We start from the raw sequence: 20,506 nt of genomic DNA on the forward strand, positions 1-20,506 counted from the left end.
AGGAAATGAGATTGGTCAAGCAAGACCTACCCGCAACAAACCTGTGCTGGCTATCCCTCAGGATGTTGGTGTCGGGCAGTGCATTAAGGATGGCCTCTTTAATAAAGACCAGGAAGGAAAAGACAGCATTGTAGCTCCCCAACCCCTGCTCCCCAACACACACTCAGCTGTGTTTCTTCAGCTGAGTAAATGATCATTCTGGGAAATGATTATAAATGATTAGGAAGAACTATCCCCTGAAAGATGGGTAAAAGGAAATAATTTTCTAGATACAAAAAGGGAAGAGAAGGGGAAGGCAAGCAGCTGAGAGTATAACCAAAGGAAAATGTATCATCACATAGATATGACCCCAAAACCCCCATGGAGGAAGGGCTGCATTACATTTTTGCCTTCCATGGCCTATAGACAATGAGAGGTTCTTTTCTTGTAACCATGGGGCTGCACACACTACTGCTTCTGTAGACTGAGCTCACCTCATGCTCCTTGCATTTCTTCCTCTCTTTCACTAGCCCCATGTTGCCACCTTCTATTTTAGGATTTCCTTGCAGCTTCTCCCCATGCCAGAAGCTTGGTGTGCACCCCCCATTTTCCCTTTGTTCATGTCAGGGCCTCTGTTTGTCCCTTCCCATCCTCATTCTGTGCTTTTACAAGGGGCTCTGTATATACCCCATTATACCTCCCCTTACACTAGGGGCCCAGTCTCCCTCCCTGTCAGGAATTTGTGTATGCTTCCATCTCCCAGTCCCCTTTTCACCAGGCTCCCCCAGCTGCCTGCACTGCTGGAGGGTTCTGTGGGTTCAAAACATTGTTGTTAAGGTGAATGATCATCCGTTTATCTTAGATAGCTGAGGCAAGATGCAAGAGCAAGCTCCCATGCAAGGCACTGACAGCATGGTTGTCCAATGGTACACAAGAAGTTAGTGTCATAAACTGGAATGGCAACAGAAACTAGCTTGAAAAGGAAAAACTTGATAGTGTCTTCTCTAGAACAGAAAATCTGTTCTGCAATTTGTTTCCACTGACTGAAGGAGAGAGGGTTTAAAATCAAGGCAAGACAAAGGCAAAAATATTACTTTGCTTGGACATTTCCACATGTAAACATCAGTATCATAAACTCAATGACAAATTAAATCTTCAAGAAAAATAAAAAACCTTGCAATAAGTGACAACTCCATCTCAATATAATACAAAATATTCTTGTATTAATGATTCTAACACTTTCAAGCAGTAGCACTAAACTTTCTGGGCCACTGAAAGGATACTTTCTCTTTTGTGGAGAGTTTATAATCCCATCATGTTACCTAACCATCTGAAAATTGTACATGTTGGGAAATCAAAGGAAGGGAAAAGAAAGCCTGAAAACAATTACAGAATAAGTGCTGAGGCATGCAGAGCCCCAGATTTGGGGCATGCTGCTCCCCAGCCAGCTTCTCTGTGGGGGCTCTGCAGTGGAACCCTTGCAGTGAGGCATGCAGACAAAGGAGCAGCCAGCCCAGAGCTGCTGCCTTGTCTTGAGGCACACTGCACCCCAGCCAGCCAGGGAGTGGCTGGCTGAGGGTGCAGCATGCCTCAGTGTGGGGACTCTGCAGCACAGAGACATGGAAGCAGACAACCCTGGGCTTTCTGCCTGCTCTCATCTCCACATGTTGCTCCCTGGTTGGCTGGGGCACAGGGGTCTTAGTGCAGGGGCTCTGTAGTGCAGAGACAGGGGAGCAGGCAGCCCTGAGCTGCTTGCTCCTCCATCTCTACATTTGTCCTGGCACGCAGCAGTTTGGTGTGCTTTGCACCACTTCTTTTGGCAGGGTGTTGTTTTTTTACCGGGAAATCCGAGTAGCAAATTTTGCCTGAGCACTGCAAATTAGCTGTGAGGGGCATGGTTTAACATGCAATATATGTGGTTTGTGGTGCTGCAAAGAGGTTTGCAGTGCCACAAAGTACGCATACCTGCAGATCTGGATCTGGTGTTCATGGCTGCAAATTCTGTAATGGTTTGTGTCACATCTTGCCTACTAAGGTCCTCTGAGGGCAGTTACTCTGACCCTTAAGTCCTCCACCTACTGCACGTGGCCCTGTGCCTTTGCAGCACTCTGCCGTTGGGATACAAAGCGTGGCCATTTGCCAGGGACTCTGGGTAGGTTTGTGGTAGGAATTGAGTAATTTAGAAACCCACTCTATGTCATCTCCTTGAGCTTTCTTCAGCCAAGACCTGAACTCAAACCAGAGCTTTCATGCAGAGCCTGACATGTTTAGGAACATTTCCTTCATTTTCTAGCTGAGGTGAGAAGTGCAAGAGCATGTGATTCTTGGGAGAAGAAACAAAGGTGCCAGAAATTACAGCCTGTTCTTGGGAGGTCTGTAGTCTGGCACTGCAGAATTCAAGGCACAGGTCCTACCCTTTGATAAATTAATCCAAGGTAGCATAGAGGAGGAATTACACAAGGCTGCTCATGGACCGTGGAGCTGTAATTCATCTGGTATGAGGTGCAGCTCCCACAGCTGGCATTGGCTATTGCTGTTTACATTCACTCCCACACTCAAGTTCTCTTACCCTTAGACAACTGCCAAGCACAAACAGGGTCTTTGCAATGAGAATGAGACAAGTAAACTGCTTAGACCAGCTCCAAGCAGACAGGAATAAGAAGCCACTGGGAGGCAGAGCTGAAAAAATAATCTCCTTATGCCTGGGACTGCCATGGGTTTTAGATTGTGGTCTACTGTCTCCTGCTCAGGCCTGATGTGACTATCCGAGACTGCAAGATGCAGCTGGAAGCAGAGTTGACAGTGATGAGACACTGACAGCCCTTGTCCCCCTGCTTTATCTGTATCAGGTTAGGGTGCTTTGGGTGTTTTTGACAGGGTTAATACTGTAAATTTAGGAATAGGTTAGACAAGAACTTATATAGGATAGTTTTGATAGGGGTAATTCTGTTTTGGGAAGGGAGTTAGATTAGATGACCTCTGGAAGTCCCTTTCAGACCTATGACTTCATGCCTCTAAGGCAGTAGCTTTCAATCTGTAGTCCCTGGACTCCTTAGAGTCCACACAGACTATTTCTAAGAGTTCTGCAAAAGATGACTATGATCAGTCAAAAAGGATATGAATACACTTACTTACAGTTCAAAGGGGGATGCACCTCCATTCAGAATTTCCAAAGTGTCTGCACCTCCATTTGAAATTTTTTAGGTGCGCACAAATTAAAGGTTGAAAACCACTGCTCTTTTACGACTTTTGTAGTTAGTGTGTGAACAGGCTCCAAGATGGGGTGGGGAAAATATAAAAAGATGAACACCTGCTGCTGAGACAAGGGATAGGCAAGGGTGGTAGGAGGGGGAGACGCTGGGCTGAGGGCAGATGGAGAGAATTAGAGCAACTAAAGTCATGCCCACATTAGGGGTTTTTGGCATCCAAAGTCAGTACAGGGTGTGATTATTTTCCCTATGATTGCATTGGCAATCATTTAGCTGTATATCCTTCCTGAGAATGGGGGAAGAGGACAGGTGAGGGGAGGCACTGATGGCTCCAAGTCAGTGATTCTCAAACTGTGGGTGGCAACCCCAAATGGAGTCACAACATTAACAGATAGGGTCATGAGGGTAGGGAATGAGGGGCCATACTGAGGAAATAGGGTCATGCTGAGGAAATGGGGCTATAAATGGGGTCATGAGGAAGAATAGTTTAGGAAGCACTGCTTTAAGCACAGAATGCCACTAAGTGGAGTTCAGTAGGGTTGGAGGGGAGGGTTGAAAAACCCTTATTACAAAACAATCTTAAACCCTACCTGATTCTTCATGAATGATCCTTCAGTGGCATTAGAGACCCCATCGTATTGGGGAAAATATCTGTGGAAGCAATAATTCTCAAAAGGAATTTGCAAAACACCTTTCACAGACAAGCCTATGAACTTCACTTCATCAATCTACTTAATACAAAAAATCGTGGTCTAAATATAGACATTGGATTTATGACACACTATAACCTGCCTGACATCTGACTCCCCAGGTAACCTCTCCACTTTTTACCAGTTACGTTCATTCCCTTTTCCCCACCCTTCTCCCTCCTGTCTCATCCTTTGACTACAGCTATATTCCCACCCCCCCGTCCCACACCTACTGACTAACTCGATTTACATTTGAACTGGCTGACTTTCTTACATACGTACTAGCCTGTAGCTGCTTTGCTACTCCATCCAGGAAAAGCAGAGACCAACTGTAGATGCTTCTTTTGCCTGACAAAGGGTATTTTTACCTGAAAGCTTGCAAAGAAGAATTTTTTCAACTATGTGAGTTGGTCTAATAAAAGAGAACAGATTTACCCAAATAACCTTGTCTGTGGAAACTATATTAACCAGCTAGCAAATCTACCAAAGGGTTCTACTGCAGTTCCACATTCAAAAATTCAGATTTCTGTAGGTACTAGTCCCAGAACAGCTGCAAACCTGACTAGCAGAAGTTAAGTTCATAACTCCCACTTTTCTAGAAGCTGAATTCCAGCTTGGAGGTCACTATTCAGCAGATGTGCTGGATCCCAATAGATATAAAGGACCTGTGATTGCCATCTAGCTCAGCTGTCTCCTTTTTGGCTGTGACATCAGAGAACTGAAGCTGCAACATTTCACTTCTAGAGATGGACCCTCTGGGGTTGTCTGAGGCAGATGGAGGGAAGTTGACCTTGCCAGGACTCCAGCTGACCAGTTTTAGAGATGGGTAGGATAGGGCTTCTACACTGGCCTCTTTCACTAGCATCAAATTTAGGTAAAAAAATGTAGTAGGAAGGGAGATTCTTAACAGGTGCTGACTCAGACCATATTTTTCTGTGTTAAAAGGAAATAAATAGGTCTTTAAAACCAGAAGACTTTGGGTAGTCAAGTTCTGTGTAGATTTATGGCTGTTTTGTCTAGATAATGGGGTGGGGGGGGGAGCTAGGTACTGCTCTCTAAAACCTGTGCCCTATAGTTGCTGCTGGATTTTTCCTTAACATTGTTTGTGGAGTGAGTTAGTAGGAAATAATGAGGTGTTGGATAAAGAGAAGCAGGAGAGGCACTGCAAATAAAAATCTGAAAATAAATTGTCTGATTCTCAATTTTCCTTTGCAGATTACCAGATTAAAAATTGACCGAAACCCTTTTGCTAAAGGATTCAGAGATTCTGGGAGAAACAGGTAAGAAGAGTTTACCTTATGGATTTGGTGGTTAAAACAATAGAGGCCTTGGTCCCCCAAAAGGGCTACAAGGTGTTACTCAAACAGAAGTTAACCTAATCACCTTCATACTTTAATAGCTCTAAAATAGTATTATTATTTTTAAATAATTGGATTTTTGTAGTAGATAGGAAAGTAAGGTTGGAAGAAATGTCACAAGGTCATCTAGGTCAGCCCTGTGAACAAGTTGGGATCATCCTTGACTAAGGCATCCCAGATAAGTATCTATTGAACTGGCTTCTGAAATTTTTCAGGCATCCTATTCAAATGCTTGACCATCCTCCTAACCACCAACCTAAATTTTGTTTGCTGAAGCTTTAGGGCATTGGTCCTAGCTGTATCCCCTACAGCTACAGAGAAAAACCCATCTCCAGCCAGCTTCTCTATAATCACCTTTCAGGTATTTTGAACACTATTATCCAATCCCCCCTCAGTCTTCTTTTCTCCAGACTAATTAACCAGAGCTCTTCCAGCCTTTCCTTATAAGTCATGCTCCATGGGCCGCTAATAATTCTTGTCATTCCCTGCTGGACTCTTTCCAATCTGTCCATATCCTTCTTGAAGTGTGGGTCCCAAAACTGGATACATTACTTCAGGTAAGACCTCACCAGTGCTGAGTAAAGCAAAAGAATCACTGCCCTTGATTTGCAAGTGACACTCCTGCTAATATAGCCCAGGTGTTTTTTGCAACAATAACACACTGTTGGCTCCTATTGAGTTTAATGTCCACAGTAACCCAGCTCCTTCTCTGGAGTACTGTAGCCTAGCCAGTCATTCCCTACTCTGTATTTGTGCATGAAATTATTTTGTCCCAAGTGCAGGACTTTGCATGATGTCCTTCTGAGTTTCATCTGGTTGATACTGGACCATTTCTCTGGTCTATCCAGGTCATTCTGGATCCTAGCTCTACTCTCCAGAGTGTCTTTCCTTACGTTTCACTCATTGCTCCAACATATTCCTTTCTATTACACTTTTCTATGTCCTGTTAAGTCCCAGGAAAGCGTTTTGCTTGGCTAATACAGATTTTCAGTAGATGGAAATAGCTATAGATTAGTTATCAGAGAAATCAGGAACAGCTGCTTTTCTTTTCTGGGAAAGGTCTTTTATGTATTGGTGGTATCAACTGAAAACGTTGTTCAGGTTAGCCAGATTAAACGGATCTAGTTCTTTCAGTGTCTTCTCAGAAATCAGTTCTGTTCTGTTGCTCTTCAGTGAATTCCCTCCAGTTCATAAATGTTCTTCTGGTACTATGGTGCAGAACTCTATGAAATCTTCTTGGTCAGGCTTTGTGACATTATGCCCCAAACTGCAGCTATACATTTTGCTACTGTATTAGATTTCAAACTCCCATATAATTTTCTGTTCACTGTTTCTTTAATGTCTTTCTGTTTCACTGCTTCCAAGAATAATTCTTTTGTCCATTTTTTTTGTATATAAAACCAAAAAAAATTTTTCCTTGAAGTTTATTTTCCCAAGTAAGTCTTAGTTTGCATTATCTATGAAATCTCTCTAGATTCTTTTGCATTATCTTTCTCTTTTTCTAAGTTTTGCAACACATTTCTACTTAGTATCATCTACAAAGTGCATTGTTCTGTTTTTTCATTCTAAGTTTTTTCTTAATTATTATTTATTACTTTTTATTGTAGTATAATATACATGGGTTATACAAGTAAAGATACTGTAAAAATATACTGCAGTTTTTCAAAAATAGGTGACAAATTTTAGACCTAGATTGACTGACAATTTGGGAAATGTAAATTAAGGCTGAGGTCACAAAGACATGGCAAATGGTGCATAGCATAGGAAAGGAAAATTTGACTTTGTGCTCACTTTTTCTTATAATTGGAGCATGCCAGAAACCAACATTTCTGTTCTAACAAAGAATCCAACATGTTTGGGGCGGGGGGGGGAAGGTTGAAATGGTAACAAAGAGCCATGTTTTGTTTCAATAATTCTGACTTGTTTCATCTTGATAATTCAGTTTATTTTTGTTTCAAATGTTTAATCAAAAGAAAATAAATATGTATTAAATGTTGATATTACCATTATATTTGAGGAAAAGAAAAGTGAAACAAGTCTGTTCACAGGAAATTCGTAGGTCTATCTCCAGCAGAAGCACATTGCCACTGTGGGTGGCACTCTATTCCCTTCTGGTTATCTAAGTGTCCAGATTTGGTTATTTAAATAGTATTTTCAGCATTTACAAGCATAGAGGAATTATATTCCTGGATGTGTAGCCCTGAATGTGTGAACAATTATGTAGACTTGTAATTTATGTAGAAGATAACAAAGTGAGAGAACCGTTCTATTGAGCATGCACTGAGCCACTGCCTCTGCCTTGTACTCTTTTTTTCTGGCCCACGCATTCCTATAGAACGCTCATGGCTGCCCAGGGGGCTAGCTTCAAAAGCAAGCACTGGAAAAGATTATTGGGTACTACCTGATGTGTAATGAAAGTGCTGTGCTAGGAAGTCAGAGAAACAATCCTCCTTTGACTGAACACAGATCTTAGGTTCTTTGCCTTCCTAGTGGAATGTTCTAGACAGTTAGCTATAAAACTTGGTGCTTTTCTTCCCCCTGTTCCTAAGTCTCAATTTGGTAGACTTAGGTTTTGGCCAACCCCACTTTGAGGTGTCTACAGCTACTACCCATCCACAAGGAGCGTGTGTGTGTGTGCATATATATATGCAATATCATACATGTATGCAGGACTACCAGGCCTAGGAACAAAATTTCTCTAGGTATATATGTGCCAACAATGTCATATAGATGATCAAAAAAGGCCACATAAGAAACCAGGAAGGAACAGAATGCCACCTTTATTTATCTACAGAAAATAGGCTTGGAAGGGCCCCCTGGGCCATTGAGTCCAGTCCCCTGTATTCATAGACAATTGTTAACTGAGGAATTCCCAAAAGAAGCACTAAACCCTCACTTGCTGATACCAGGAACAGCATCTTAAACAGAAGAACACCCCATAACATGCCATATCTAAAAGTCAGAGAGATGGGGGAATGGCAAAGCCTGACTGATTTAATATATGCTCTGAAGATAACCATGCCTCGCACTACAGAAGAAGGAAAGCCCCCCAACTATCTGTGCCAGTCTGATCTAGGGGGAAAATTCCTTCTGGACCCTAGATTTTGCAATTAGTCCAAAACTGCATTGAAATGAGAAGTTTTTTTCGCCCTAATGTATATTGGAATTGCCATAGTCCTGAAAAACACTAGGCTTTGACAGATCCTCATTTTCAGTTGGTAAACTGTTCCAGCAATTTCTTGACTGGCTTTACTCATAATACAAAGCCAAGGGATGTTCAAAGAAATTGAAAGGTTACCAGTAAAACTCATTGCTGTGAGTTATCTCTGAAGCAGAAAACTTAGTAAGATTGTAGAAAGGCTTAGATGCTTGTGGGTGTTTAGTAAACTTCGGAGAATAACCAAAATTATTTTAAGGGATGCAGATAACACTTCTTCTAGTTAAGGCTGCTCAAGGACCTAAGAAGAGGTTTTAGAGTTGGGCTGCTATTGATTCCCTGGTGTTTCTATATGCACTAAACATATTCCAGCTGAGTACTGCAGAGTCTGAACAGACATGTACAGGTTTTCCTCGCTTTATATGGGTTCTGTATGGGTGAATTCACTCTTATGTGATGACCCTTCTTATACCAAAAATTCATTATATGCAAGTTAAATTCACTCGTATGTAATCAGTATGGTAGAAGCCCACAGTCAGCTGCTTTTGTGCAGTGAACTGTGGGAGTGACGTTCACTAACGTATAATCTCCTGTGTGCATCTGTGCTCCTTGCTTGTTGTCTGTGACGTATTTCTGTAGTTGTCATCCCCATTATAGTAATATTCACCACCACCCTGTGTTTGTGTTCTGTCTGCTGTTAGTAAGTACCTTGTAGAAATGGGTCTGGTGGTCAGTACAATTGAGGTCTTGGAATGTATCCATATTTGTTACATTTGTAAAATGGATTCTCTGTATATGAATTTGAGTTATGTGCCATTTTCCAGGAATATGTGTACAGCATAAAGCAAGGGAAAGCTGTAATGGCTGCTTTCAGCTGTGGCAAGCTATTGTGGTGTTACTTGCCACAACTGGGAGAAAGGAAGTTCTCTCAGGTGATTGCTGGGCTCCCTCTGCCAGCACCCAGGCAATGAAGAGGGAAAAACAGCCTAAACTGAATGCAAGGAGGTAGTTGGATTGAATGGGCCAGAGGACTGGGCAATGAAGGGAGTTGACTGTGAAAAGATACTCACAAGTGTCATCCAGAGGCAGGTGGAGATTCCCTCTGGAGGCAAGCAGTTCACTGATCATGAGTTTCAAGATGGAAAGAGTCCAGCTTCTCTGAGTTCTCATCATGGCTACTGTCCCTCCTCTTGGGCAGTCCTTCACTTACGTAGACATTATGACCTCATTTATCTGATCCAATGAAGCCCAACAACTGTTGCCTGCCAGCCAACCAATTTGAAATGAATCGCTGGTTGCTGGGTAGACTGGCAGGGTCTTTAGCCCACTCCCAGTCAGGCTGGCATTGCTTAGAACAATAGGGAGTTTAAGCCCCCAACCTAGGTATGTGAGGCCAATCATGCAGGCAGAGGGAGCAGGTTTCCCCCCTCACTCAGGAATGTATCCAGCTCGGGCTACAAGTCAGGGTTACCTGAAGAGATGGGGCAGAGGAGTCTGCCCTTTGCAGTGACAGTTGTCAGATAGTAGAGTTTGGGGAAAGTCAGAGATGATATTCTACTACAGGGATTCCCCTGGTCCTTTCAGGCAGAGGGGGATGGCAGGGACTGAAGCACTGCCATAATGGAGGGGACAGAGTGGGCAGATGAGGCCAGTGGTGCTGGCCTCACCCCACCCTCCTTGCGTGCTTCTTGGAGCCAGGGGCTGGCTCCTGCCCACTCCTAAGAACAGCTGTCAGGGAGGGGAGGGAGCGTGGAAAGGAGAGGGGAGGTTACTGGTGTTTGTGCCCTGCCACAGCTGCAACTACCACCACCACCGTGGTCACAGGCTCCAGGCTGAAGCAGTTTGGGGGAGGAGGCGGGGAGTGGCCCCAGCCCTGGCCTGAAGGGGAGGTGGGGAGCGAAGCGGTGGGGAGTGGTGGGAAGCAGCCTTGACCCTGGCCTGAGGTGGGAGGAGGGCTGGATGCAGACCTTTGTCCCCGCCCTCCCTAGTTGTTCTTGATGGGCAATTTGCTAGTTCTAATCAGAAAGCTCCAGTGTGCTGCAGCCTCTTGTGTATTCAACATCTCTGCATTTCAAAATGGTGGTATTCAGCTTTAACAGAAGCACTCCCACCATCACTTTGAAACCTAGGATGCTGAATACACAAGACACTACAGGTGTTTAGAACAGCTCTTGGGAACTGATCTAATTTAATCAAAATGCCCTCTCCAAGCGTGTGTAGATAGATGCCTATTTAGTGTGGAGAAGAGGAGACTTGAGGGGGGCTTTTAATAGCATCCTTCAACTACCTGAAGGGTGATTCCAAAGAGCATGGTGCTAGACTGCTGTCAGTGCTGGCAGATGACAGAACAAGGAGCAATGGGCTGAAATTGCAGCAAGGGAAGTTTGGGTTGGATATTAGGAAAACCTTTCTCAGTAGGAGGGTAGTAAAGCATTGGAACAAGTTACCCAGAGAGAGGTGGTGGAATCTCCATCCTTGGAGGTTTTTAAGACCGAGCTAGAGAAAGCCTTGGCTGGGATAATATATTTGGAGATGTCCCTGCTTTGCACAGGAAGTTGGACTAGATTACCTCCTCAGGTCCTTTCCAACCCTACTTTTCTGACTCTGTGATTCTAGATGGACTGCTCTTATTTCGTCATGGCTGTGAGCCTATATGAACTTACCTCATCCCTGCTGAGATCAGAGCTTTCCATCCCTGAGACTACCGGCTAACTCTGATACTTCAAACAGGTGTGGGTCTTTCCCTATTTCCTCTTCTTTCCTTAATGAGGGATGCCTGTCTTGTCCCAGTTCTTCGCCTGATTCCTGCCTTCGCTGACATAGCTAGGACTTGATGCAGTTGCAAACCTAAGGTAGGTCAGGCAGACAGCTGACTGGGAAATGATGTAAAGAGGAATTAAAATTTTGAAGGTATTATACAACAAAGAGAGCAGGTTGAGGCTTAAGGTGGGGGGGAAAGGGCTGGCAAAAGTACTTATGAAGACACAAGGCTATGTTACTAGCCCTGCTCTGGTCAAACTTTCACTGAAATCCTCAACTAGTGTTCATGATTCTGGGATTTTTAAAAAACAAAACAAAGGCAGGGATGCACATGCACATGGGCATCCCCTCATGCATGTGCATACAGGTACACAAATATGGGAAAGAAATGTGTTAAGATCCAAACTATATGAAGAAGAAATATCAGAGTAGGCACATATTTACTACAGAATAATTAGATTTTACACGGGGATAAAAGTGAAATGGATACATGATATGCAGACTTACACCAGCATAAATCACTACATTCTAGAGTAAATCTTCCCCTAAAATAATGAGGAGTAACTATGCACCACTGTAAATTACACTGAATCCACTCCCCTAGCTGGCATAATTTCTGGGTAGGAGTTTGGTCAACACAAACTTGCTCTTCCCCCATCTAGTGGGCAGGTGCTGTAATAGTGCCTACCAAGGCACTGGTACGGGAGTGCTGGTTATGTGCCTGCTCATTACTAGGTTCATCTACACAAGAAGCTTAATACACAGTAGACTAATTCTACTGCACGTTAGCATGTCACAGCAAAAGTCATGCTAATGCACAATAGAATTAGTCTACTACACATTAAGCATCATGAAAAGACTGTGCGTCTTTGCTGCTGTGCAGTAGTGCTGGCCACTGCACATTTAGTTAATACCTCATATTAGAGGTACTAAACTTGACATATATTAGCAATGGGACATTAACGTATGTGTAGATGCACTCACTATAGAGTAACTTTTTCCATAGAATAAAATCCAGGGTAAATGTTCCATAGTAATTGTCATGTATCCACACCCTGAGTATGGTGAGGAACTGATCCCTTAATAGGGGTGTGTGTCTTTTCCTGATTATATTAGCCAGCTCTTCTAACTCCCCTACTGCAGCTCCAAATTCACCTGCAGATCTATGGTTGTGAGAATTAAAAAAGCACTTTTTTTGTTTGGTCTTCTATACCTTCCACCATTCCCACAACAACTTCTTAGTTATACTATTCAGGAAAAAACCCACTCAAAATACAGATCTCTAAAAGTCTCAAGGCAGTATCAGTGTCATTGGGGACACTAAACTATGCCTGCCAGAATGTTAGTCACAGAGACCAGATAAAGCAGGGGAAAGAATAGCATGGGGATAAAAGAAGGGGAAGGTTTTTGTTTTTGGTTTTGTTTTTTTTCTCCCTCCCTATAACTTTGCCTTTCTGCTTGACAATGGGGCCAGTTCTATGAGGTTAAAATTGATGCTTTCACTTATTTCTTATTCTGTTATGGTTGGTTTGGAATTGACTGAAGCATTCACAGGGACTTGCTGGTGACATTTAAGACTGCATAACCAGATCTCCATGTTTATAACCCAACCACCCCATTTTTGGGCAAAACCAAGCTTGGCAGTACAAGGTGAGGCCGATGCCTTGGGGATGTTATATGGGCATGGAACCATCCAAATCCTTCTGAGGATTCTACAGGGAGATGTTTTCCTCATCCCAACCTGAAACTATTACAGCAAAGTTTGATGGTTAATAAGATGGCCTTTGGAAAGTTGTGAAGGACAGAAACATGATGGGCAAATCAGAAAACATGGACCACAAGTTGATCCAAGATGAAATGAGAACAGAGTGAAATGTGGGATCAAGATATCCACAGGTCTGGGATTTTTCCTGCTCATTTTCTCACTTCCTTGCATACCTCTCTCTCAGATAGCAGTCACAGGAAGGAGCTAATGCCTATCTCCTTATACAGCTATGATGAATACGATGCTTATGTTACCATGAAATGTGCTAGGAGGAAAAGGAGCAGGAAGTGTTTTAGGGTACACGGGGCCCAACAGCTGAACTCATTCAGGGTGGTGAGGGTTATTTTTAAATGTGCGAGCATTCCAAGGTAGCATTGGTATATGATTTTGTTGCCTGATTGAAAGGATGGTCCTTTCATTCAGACCAATCGGGGGGTGGGGGGGTGGGGGGGCTGGTCTGGGACTTTGAGAGATCTTCATTTAAGTCCCTTCTTTGCCACAAAGATCCTGCTCCATGAGATCTTGGAGAGGTCATTTAGTTTCTCTGTGCATCAGTTCTCAACCTGTTAGGAATACCAGCCTACTCCAGAGGAGTGTTGTGGATACAAATATATTAAAGACTGCAAGCTTTTGGTTAATATTATAATGGAGGCTGCACAACTATCTGAGAGTGATATGGTTTGTCTGATTTAAAGAGTCAGGAAAGAAGGAACTAGAACTTTTCAAAACAGCCTCTAAATTACCTATGTAGCTCAGGTAGCTGAATGGCAAGCTAGCTGATGTACAGATATTACGGTTGCAGGTTACGTTTTTTGAAGACCTGATGGAGGCCTCTTTGACAAGGAGGCTCTTCATTGCCTTAGGATTATGGAATTTATCCATCCAACAGGAAGCAGATGGGCAATCAACTAGTTATCTTAGGTTCCTGGACACTAATGCATGGAGCCTTGGAAACAAGCAGGAAGAACTGGAAATCCTTGCACAGTCAAGGAAGCATGATGTAATTGGAATAATGGACCTGGTGGGATAGCTCATATGACTGGAGCACTGTCACAGATGGGTACAAACTGTTCAGAAAAGAAAGGCAGGGGAGTTGCACTTTTATATAAAGAGTGTATGATTGCTCAGAGCTTCAGTATTAAACTCCAGAGGAGGTAGGCCTGTTGAAAGTCTCCAGGTTAGGGTCAGAGGGGAGAGCAACAAGCATGATGTCATGGTAGGGGTCTGTGATGGACCACCAGACCAGGAGGAAGTGTTGGAGGATGCTTTCTTCAAACAGCTAGCAGACATTTCCTGATCACAAGCCCTGGTTCTCATGGGGGACTTCAATCACTCTGACATTTTGTTGGGAGGGCAATGCAGCAGTGCTCAGGCAATCCAGGAAGTCTTTGGAAAGCATTGGAGACAAGTTCCTGATGCAAGTGTTGGAGTGGCCAGCTAGGGGCTGTGCTCTTCTTGATCTGCTGCTCACAAACAGGGAAGAATTGTTGGGGGATGTACTAGTAGATGGCAACTTGGGCAGCAGTGACCATGAGATAGTAGAGTTCAGGATCCTGAGGAAAGGAAGGATGGAGAGCAGCAGAGTAAGGACCCTGGACTTCAGAAAAGCAGACTGTGATTCACTCGGGGAGTTCATGGGCAAGATCACCTGGGAAACCAGTCTGAGGGGAGAGGAGTCCAGGAGAGCTGGCTGTACTTTTAAAGAAGCCTTACTGAGAGTGCAGTAATAAACCATCCCAATGCTCAGGAAGACTAGCAAGTATGGCAGAAGACCAGCTTGGCTTAGCAGGGAACCCTTCAGTAAACTAAATCACAAAAAGGAAGCTTATAAGAAGTGGAAACTTGGACAAACAACTAGGGAGGAGAATAGGACTATTGCCCACGCATGCAGGATGAAGTCAAGAAGGCCAAAGTGTCATCAGAGTTGCAGCTGGCAAGGGACATGAAAGATAACAAGGAGCATTTCTACAAGCACGTTAGTAACCAGAAGAAGATAATCTGCAGGTCCAGATGCCCTCCACCCAAGGGTGTTGAGGGAGCTGGCAGGGGTCATTGCAGAGCCCTTGGCCTGGCTGTATGAGTATTCGTGGTCATCTGGCCAGGTGCTGGGGGATTGGAAACTGGCTAATGTGGTCCCAATTTTCAAGAAAGGGAGGTCCCATGTAACTATAGGCCTGTAAGCCTCACCTTGGTGCTTGGGAATATCTTGTAGAGAATTGTCAAGGAGCACATCTGTGGGGGGCCAGCAGGGGAGATCATGCTCAGGTGCAATCAGCATGGGTTCAGGAAAGGCAGGTCCTGCCTGACCAACCTGGTTGCCTTTCATGAACAGGTAACTATGATGGTGTCTTTCTAGACTCTAAGAAGGCCTTTGACACTGTCTCTCACCCCATCCTCATCAATAAATTAAGCGACTGTGGCACTGATGCCTACATAGTTGGATGGGTAAAAAATTGGCTGATGGGGTGCACCCAGAGAGCAGTGGTGGATGGGTTGTACTCAACCTGGTGTGATGTGAGCAGTGGGGTACCCCAGTGCTCGGTTCTCAGGCCCGCACTGTTTAACATCTTCATCAGCAACTTGGATGGGGGGGGAGGGTGGAAAGCACACTGTCCAAGTTTGCTGATGATACTAAGATGCGGGGCAAAGTGGACACACTTGAAGGGAGAGAGAGGCTGCAAATAGATTTAGATAGAGTATAGAAGTGGGCTGATGATGATAGGATGGGGTTCATTGTAGACAAATGCAGGGTGCTGCACCTTGGGAGAAGGAATCCACAGCATACATACAGGCTGGGGAGTTCCCCTCTTGAAAGCACAGAGGCGGAACAGGATCTTGGAATCATCATTGACTCCAAGATGAACATGAGCCGCCAATCCAGACCGCAGCCAGCAAGGCCAGCCATACCTTGTCATGCATCCAAAAATGCATCTCAAGCTGGTCCAGAGAAGTGTTCCTCCCCCTCTGTGGCACTGGTCAGGCTGCAGTTCAAATACTGCATCCAGTACTGGGTGCCGCACTTCAGGAGGGATGTGGCCAGCCTGAAGAGTGTCCAGAGGAGGGCCACCCACTTGGTGAGAGAGCAGAAGGACAGGCCCTATGAGGAGAGACTGAGGGACCTGAACCTGTTCAGCCTCAGCAAGAGAAGGCTGAGGGGGGGACCTGGTGGCTACCTACAAACTCATCAGAGGAGATCATCAGCAAATAGGTAGAGCCCTTTTCTCACCAGCACCACCTGGGGTGACGAGAAACAATGGTACTAAGCTGATGGAGAATAAGTTTAGGTTAGAGATCAGAAGGCAATTTTTTTACAGGCTGGGGAACTCCCTTCTCATCAGTGCAGAGGCAGAAAAGGATCTTGGAGTCGTCATTGATGCCAAGATGAATATGGGCTGGCAGTGTGGGGATGGAGTTAGGAAGGCCAACTGTACCTTGTCATGCATCCACAGATGCATCTCAAGCAGATCAAAGGAGGTGATACTCCCCCTCTATGCAGCACTGGTCAGGCCGCAGCTGGAGTACTGCATCCAGTTCTGGGTGCCACACTTCAAGAGGGATGTGGATAACATGGAGAGGGTCCAGAGGAGGGCCACCCGCATGATCGGGGGCAGCAGGGCAGGCCCTATGAGGACAGGCTACGGGACCTGAACCTGTTCAGCCTCCACAAGAGAGGCTGGAGGGGGATCTAGTGGCCTGTTACAAACTAGTCAGAGGGGACCAGCAGGCACTGGGGGAGTCCCTGTTTCCCCAAGCACTACCAGGAGTGACTAGAAATAATGATCACAAGTTGGCAGAGGGTAGATTCAGACTAGACATCAGGAGGCGCTACTTCACTGTCAGGGCGGCTAGGATCTGGAACCAACTTCCATGCAAAGTTGTGCTGGCTCCTACCCTGAGGGTCTTTAAGACAAGGCTTGACAATAGTCTTGCTGGGGTCATTGGACCCCAGTACTTTTTCCTGCCATGGCAGGGGGTCAGACTCGATGATCTGCTCAGGTCCCTTCCAACCCTTCTAACTATGAAACTACAGTTAGGCTCGCCAAAATCTGGAACCAACTTCCCAGAGAAATGGTCCTTGCCCCTACTTTGGGAAAATCCAAGAGGAGGCTGGATGATTACCTGTCTGGGGTCTTGTGAACCTAGCATTCATTCCTGCCTGTGGTAGGGGGTCAGGCTAGATGATCTGTTCAGGTCCCTCCTAACCCTAGCTACTGTGAAACTATGGAAGTGTGGGTCCCTTAATGAATGGGGGAGGGAACCTTGTGACAGAGGATGAAGGAAATGGTGAAGTGCTCAATCTCAGTGCCTTTTTCACCTCAATCTTCACAGGCAAGGTCAGCTCCCAGACTATTCAACTGGGCAGCACAGTTTGGGGAGGAAGTGAGCAGCTAACAGGTGAAAGAACAAGTTAGAGACTATTAGACAAGCTGGATGTGTACAAGTCCATGGGGCCAAATGGGATGCAACCAGGGGTGCTGAGGGAGTTGGCTGATGTGACTGCAGAGCCACTAGCCATCATGTTTGAAAATTCATGGTGATTAGGAGAGACCCCAGATGATTGCAAAATCTCAAACATTGTTCCCATATTTAAGAAAGGGGGGAAAAAAAAGAATCCAGGGAACCACAGACCAGTCGGCCACACCTCAGTCCTTGGAAAAATCTTGGAGTGAATCCTGAAGGAATCCATTTCTAAGCATTTGGAGGAGGAGAAGGTGATTAGGAATGGTCTGCATGGATTCACCAGGGGCAACTCATGCCTTGCCAACCTGATGGCCTTCTGTAATAAGATGATTTGCTCTGTGGATTGAGGAGAGCAGTGGGTGTGGTGTATCTTGATATTAGCAAGGCTTTTGGTATGGTCTCCCACACCATTCTCCCAGGCAAACTAAAGAAGTATGGGCTGGATGAATGGACCCTAACATGGAAGGAAAACTGGGAACATTGGGCTCAGAGAGTAGTATCAATGGGTCAATGTCTAGCTGGCAGCTGGTATCAAGTGGATGCCCCAGGGGTTGGCCCTGGGGCTGGTTTTGTTCAATGTCTTAATGCCATCTTCCATGTCATTGATGGAGTGCACCCTCAGCCAGTCTGCAGATGACACCAAACTGGGGGAAGTAGGGGATATGTTGGAGGGTAGGGCTACAATTCAGAGTGACCTAGACAAATTAGAGGATTGGGGCAAAAGAAATCTCAACAACAAATGCAAAGTATTGTACTTAGGATGAAACAATCCCATGCACCAGTACAGGCTGGGGGCTGACTAGCTGGGCAGCAGCTCTGCAGAAAAGGACCTGGGGGTTACAGTGGACAATAAACTGAACATGAGCCAGCATTGTGCCCTAGTTGCCAAGAATACTAACAGTATACTGGGCTGTATTGGTAGGCGTGTTGCCACTGGGTCAAGGGAAGTGATTTATTCATCTCTTTTCAGCACTGATGAGCAAGGATCCTGGGTTTCCCTTATTAAAATATCACAAATTCTCTGATTTAAAAACTACACAATTGGTGATTTAAAATTAAAGCCCCCCCACAACCACACCAGCCCTGTTTGTGCCCTGCACTCCCTGGCCTGCTCATGCCCCTCACTTCCTGTCTCAACAGCCCCCACAGCCCAGCTGGTGATCCTCACTCCCCTCACCCACAGCCTCTGCCCTCAAGCCTTGCTGGAGTGTGCCCCCAAGCTGCCAGGGCTATGGGGTCAGGGACCCAGGTCTGCAACCCCCTACCCCCACCAGAAGGAACACAGAGATGGCTCCCCCACTGCTGCTGCCTGCTGTGGGCTTGGGCAGAGGTGGGGCCCTGCACTCCCAGGGGGTGGGGGGACCCATGCCCTGCAGATCTGTGTGGGGGGTGGGGACAGCCAGGTGCATGCTGTGTGTGGCTTCCCTGAAGGACCGACAGCATGCCACCCTGGGTCCATGCACTGCCAGCCAGGAGGGCACTCCTGCAGGAAGCTGGCTGAGGGCTGAGGAGCGGGGCAGTATTGGGGAAAGCCCCACATGGAGTACCCACCTAGTCAGCAGTGCATGGACCCAGAGTGACATGATATGCCCCCCTGCATGTCCTACTTACCTCACAGGATTCAAAAAGGAAAGTGAGCCTGAGCCAAGCCTTGGCTGACTGAGCTTCAGGCCCCACCCTTTCCCCCTCTCCCTCCGGACAGGATTGGGGTTGCCATGCCCTTTTTGCAATTAGCTTTTGCAGGCTGGAACTCTGCCAGCCTGCAGAGCTCTTTGCAAAAGTGGGAAATCTGCAGGTTTCTTTGCTAAAAGGTAAAATCCATTTTTTCTCTGATAAAATAGGGAACTCCATGGTTTTCTTTATTTTTCCATGGTACGTGGAAAACCCAGATCCTTGCTGATGAGGCCGTGTCTGGAGTCCTGTGTTTAGTTTTGGGCCCCCCACTACAGAAAGGATGTGAACAAATTGGAGAGAATCCAGTGGAGGGCAATAAAAATGGTTTGGGAGCTGGGACACATGACTTATGAGGGAACTGGGCTTATTGAACCTGAAAGAGAAAAGACTGAGAGGGGATTTAAAAGCAGCCTTCACATACCTGAAGGGCGGGGGGGGTTGAAAGAGCATGGAGCTAGACTGTTCTCAGTGGTGGCCATAGGCGGTGGAAGGCTGGGGGTAATGGGGCTCAGCCTGCCCAAACCTGGGGCAGTGGGTAGGGCCTCAAGGCAGCCTGGCTGCAAGCTCCAGGCAGCTGCAGCAGGGGTAGGGAGGGATGCACATGCAGCCAGGATCGCAGCCAGGTGGTGAGATGGTCGGGGCCCAGGCAGCTCATCCAGGGAAGTGGGGGAGAGAGGCGGGGGCTTCTGCTGCTGTGCATGCCCTGGTGGGTATCTGGGGGGCACGTGCCCCTCCATCTGAGTGTGGGGTGGGGGCAGCTGCTGCTGTGCATTTTGTCTCTGCCCCTGCTCCTGTGTACTTCACAGGAGCCCCTCGTGCCCCTGGAGAAGCTGCCCAGGATCCAGTTGTCCCACTGCCTGGCCCAGCGAGGGCCCCACCTGGCCCAGCCCCTACCCTGCTCCCTCCCTCACCACTGGGGTCTCGATTTGCCCCCACACCCATGGCCCTTTCCCCTTCCTCCACAGACTTACCTGGGGGGGGGGCACACACACATGTGTGCGTGTACACCAGCCCTCCCAAATAATTTTTTCTTCCTCTGCCTGTTGGTGGTGGCAGATGTCAGAACAAGGAGGAGCAAGGGAAGTTTAGGTTAGATATTAGGAAGAATTTTCTCACTAGGAAGGTAGTAAAGTACTGGAGCAGGTTGCCCAGAGAAGTTGTGGGGTGTCCATCCTTGGTTTTTAAGACCCAGCTGGACAAAGCTTTGGCTGGGATGATCTAGGTAGGGACGGTTCTGCTTTGAGGAGGGGGTCAGACTAAATTGTTACCAGATTTGCCTGCTACTTTGGGGTGTGCTCATTTATTAGGGCTAGGGTCTTGGTAATTCTATCAATGTGCTGCTTGTGTTACTTGTGTTTCTATACAGAGCTGTATCTCTTCCTTCTGCAAGACCTCACCCCCAATGGAGCTATCTTGCAGGACTCAGTTCAGTGGGGCTGGGTTCCTCCAGTCCC

At 46.0% G+C, this 20,506-nt stretch overlaps 1 protein-coding gene across 1 annotated transcript in view; it reads left to right on the plus strand.

Moving 5' to 3' along the window:
* Nucleotides 1-20,506, plus strand: part of TBX15 (T-box 15) — a 167,037-nt gene that overhangs the window by 107,869 nt on the left and 38,662 nt on the right. The window contains exon 6 of the mRNA XM_019548648.1: nt 5,093-5,157. Within this exon, the coding sequence (XP_019404193.1) occupies nt 5,093-5,157 (65 nt within the window). The remainder of the gene's footprint in view (nt 1-5,092; nt 5,158-20,506) is intronic.

The sequence above is a fragment of the Crocodylus porosus genome, unplaced genomic scaffold, assembly GCF_001723895.1.
Source record: "Crocodylus porosus isolate Cpor-Errol unplaced genomic scaffold, CroPor_comp1, whole genome shotgun sequence".
Taxonomy (NCBI): Eukaryota; Metazoa; Chordata; order Crocodylia; family Crocodylidae; genus Crocodylus; species Crocodylus porosus.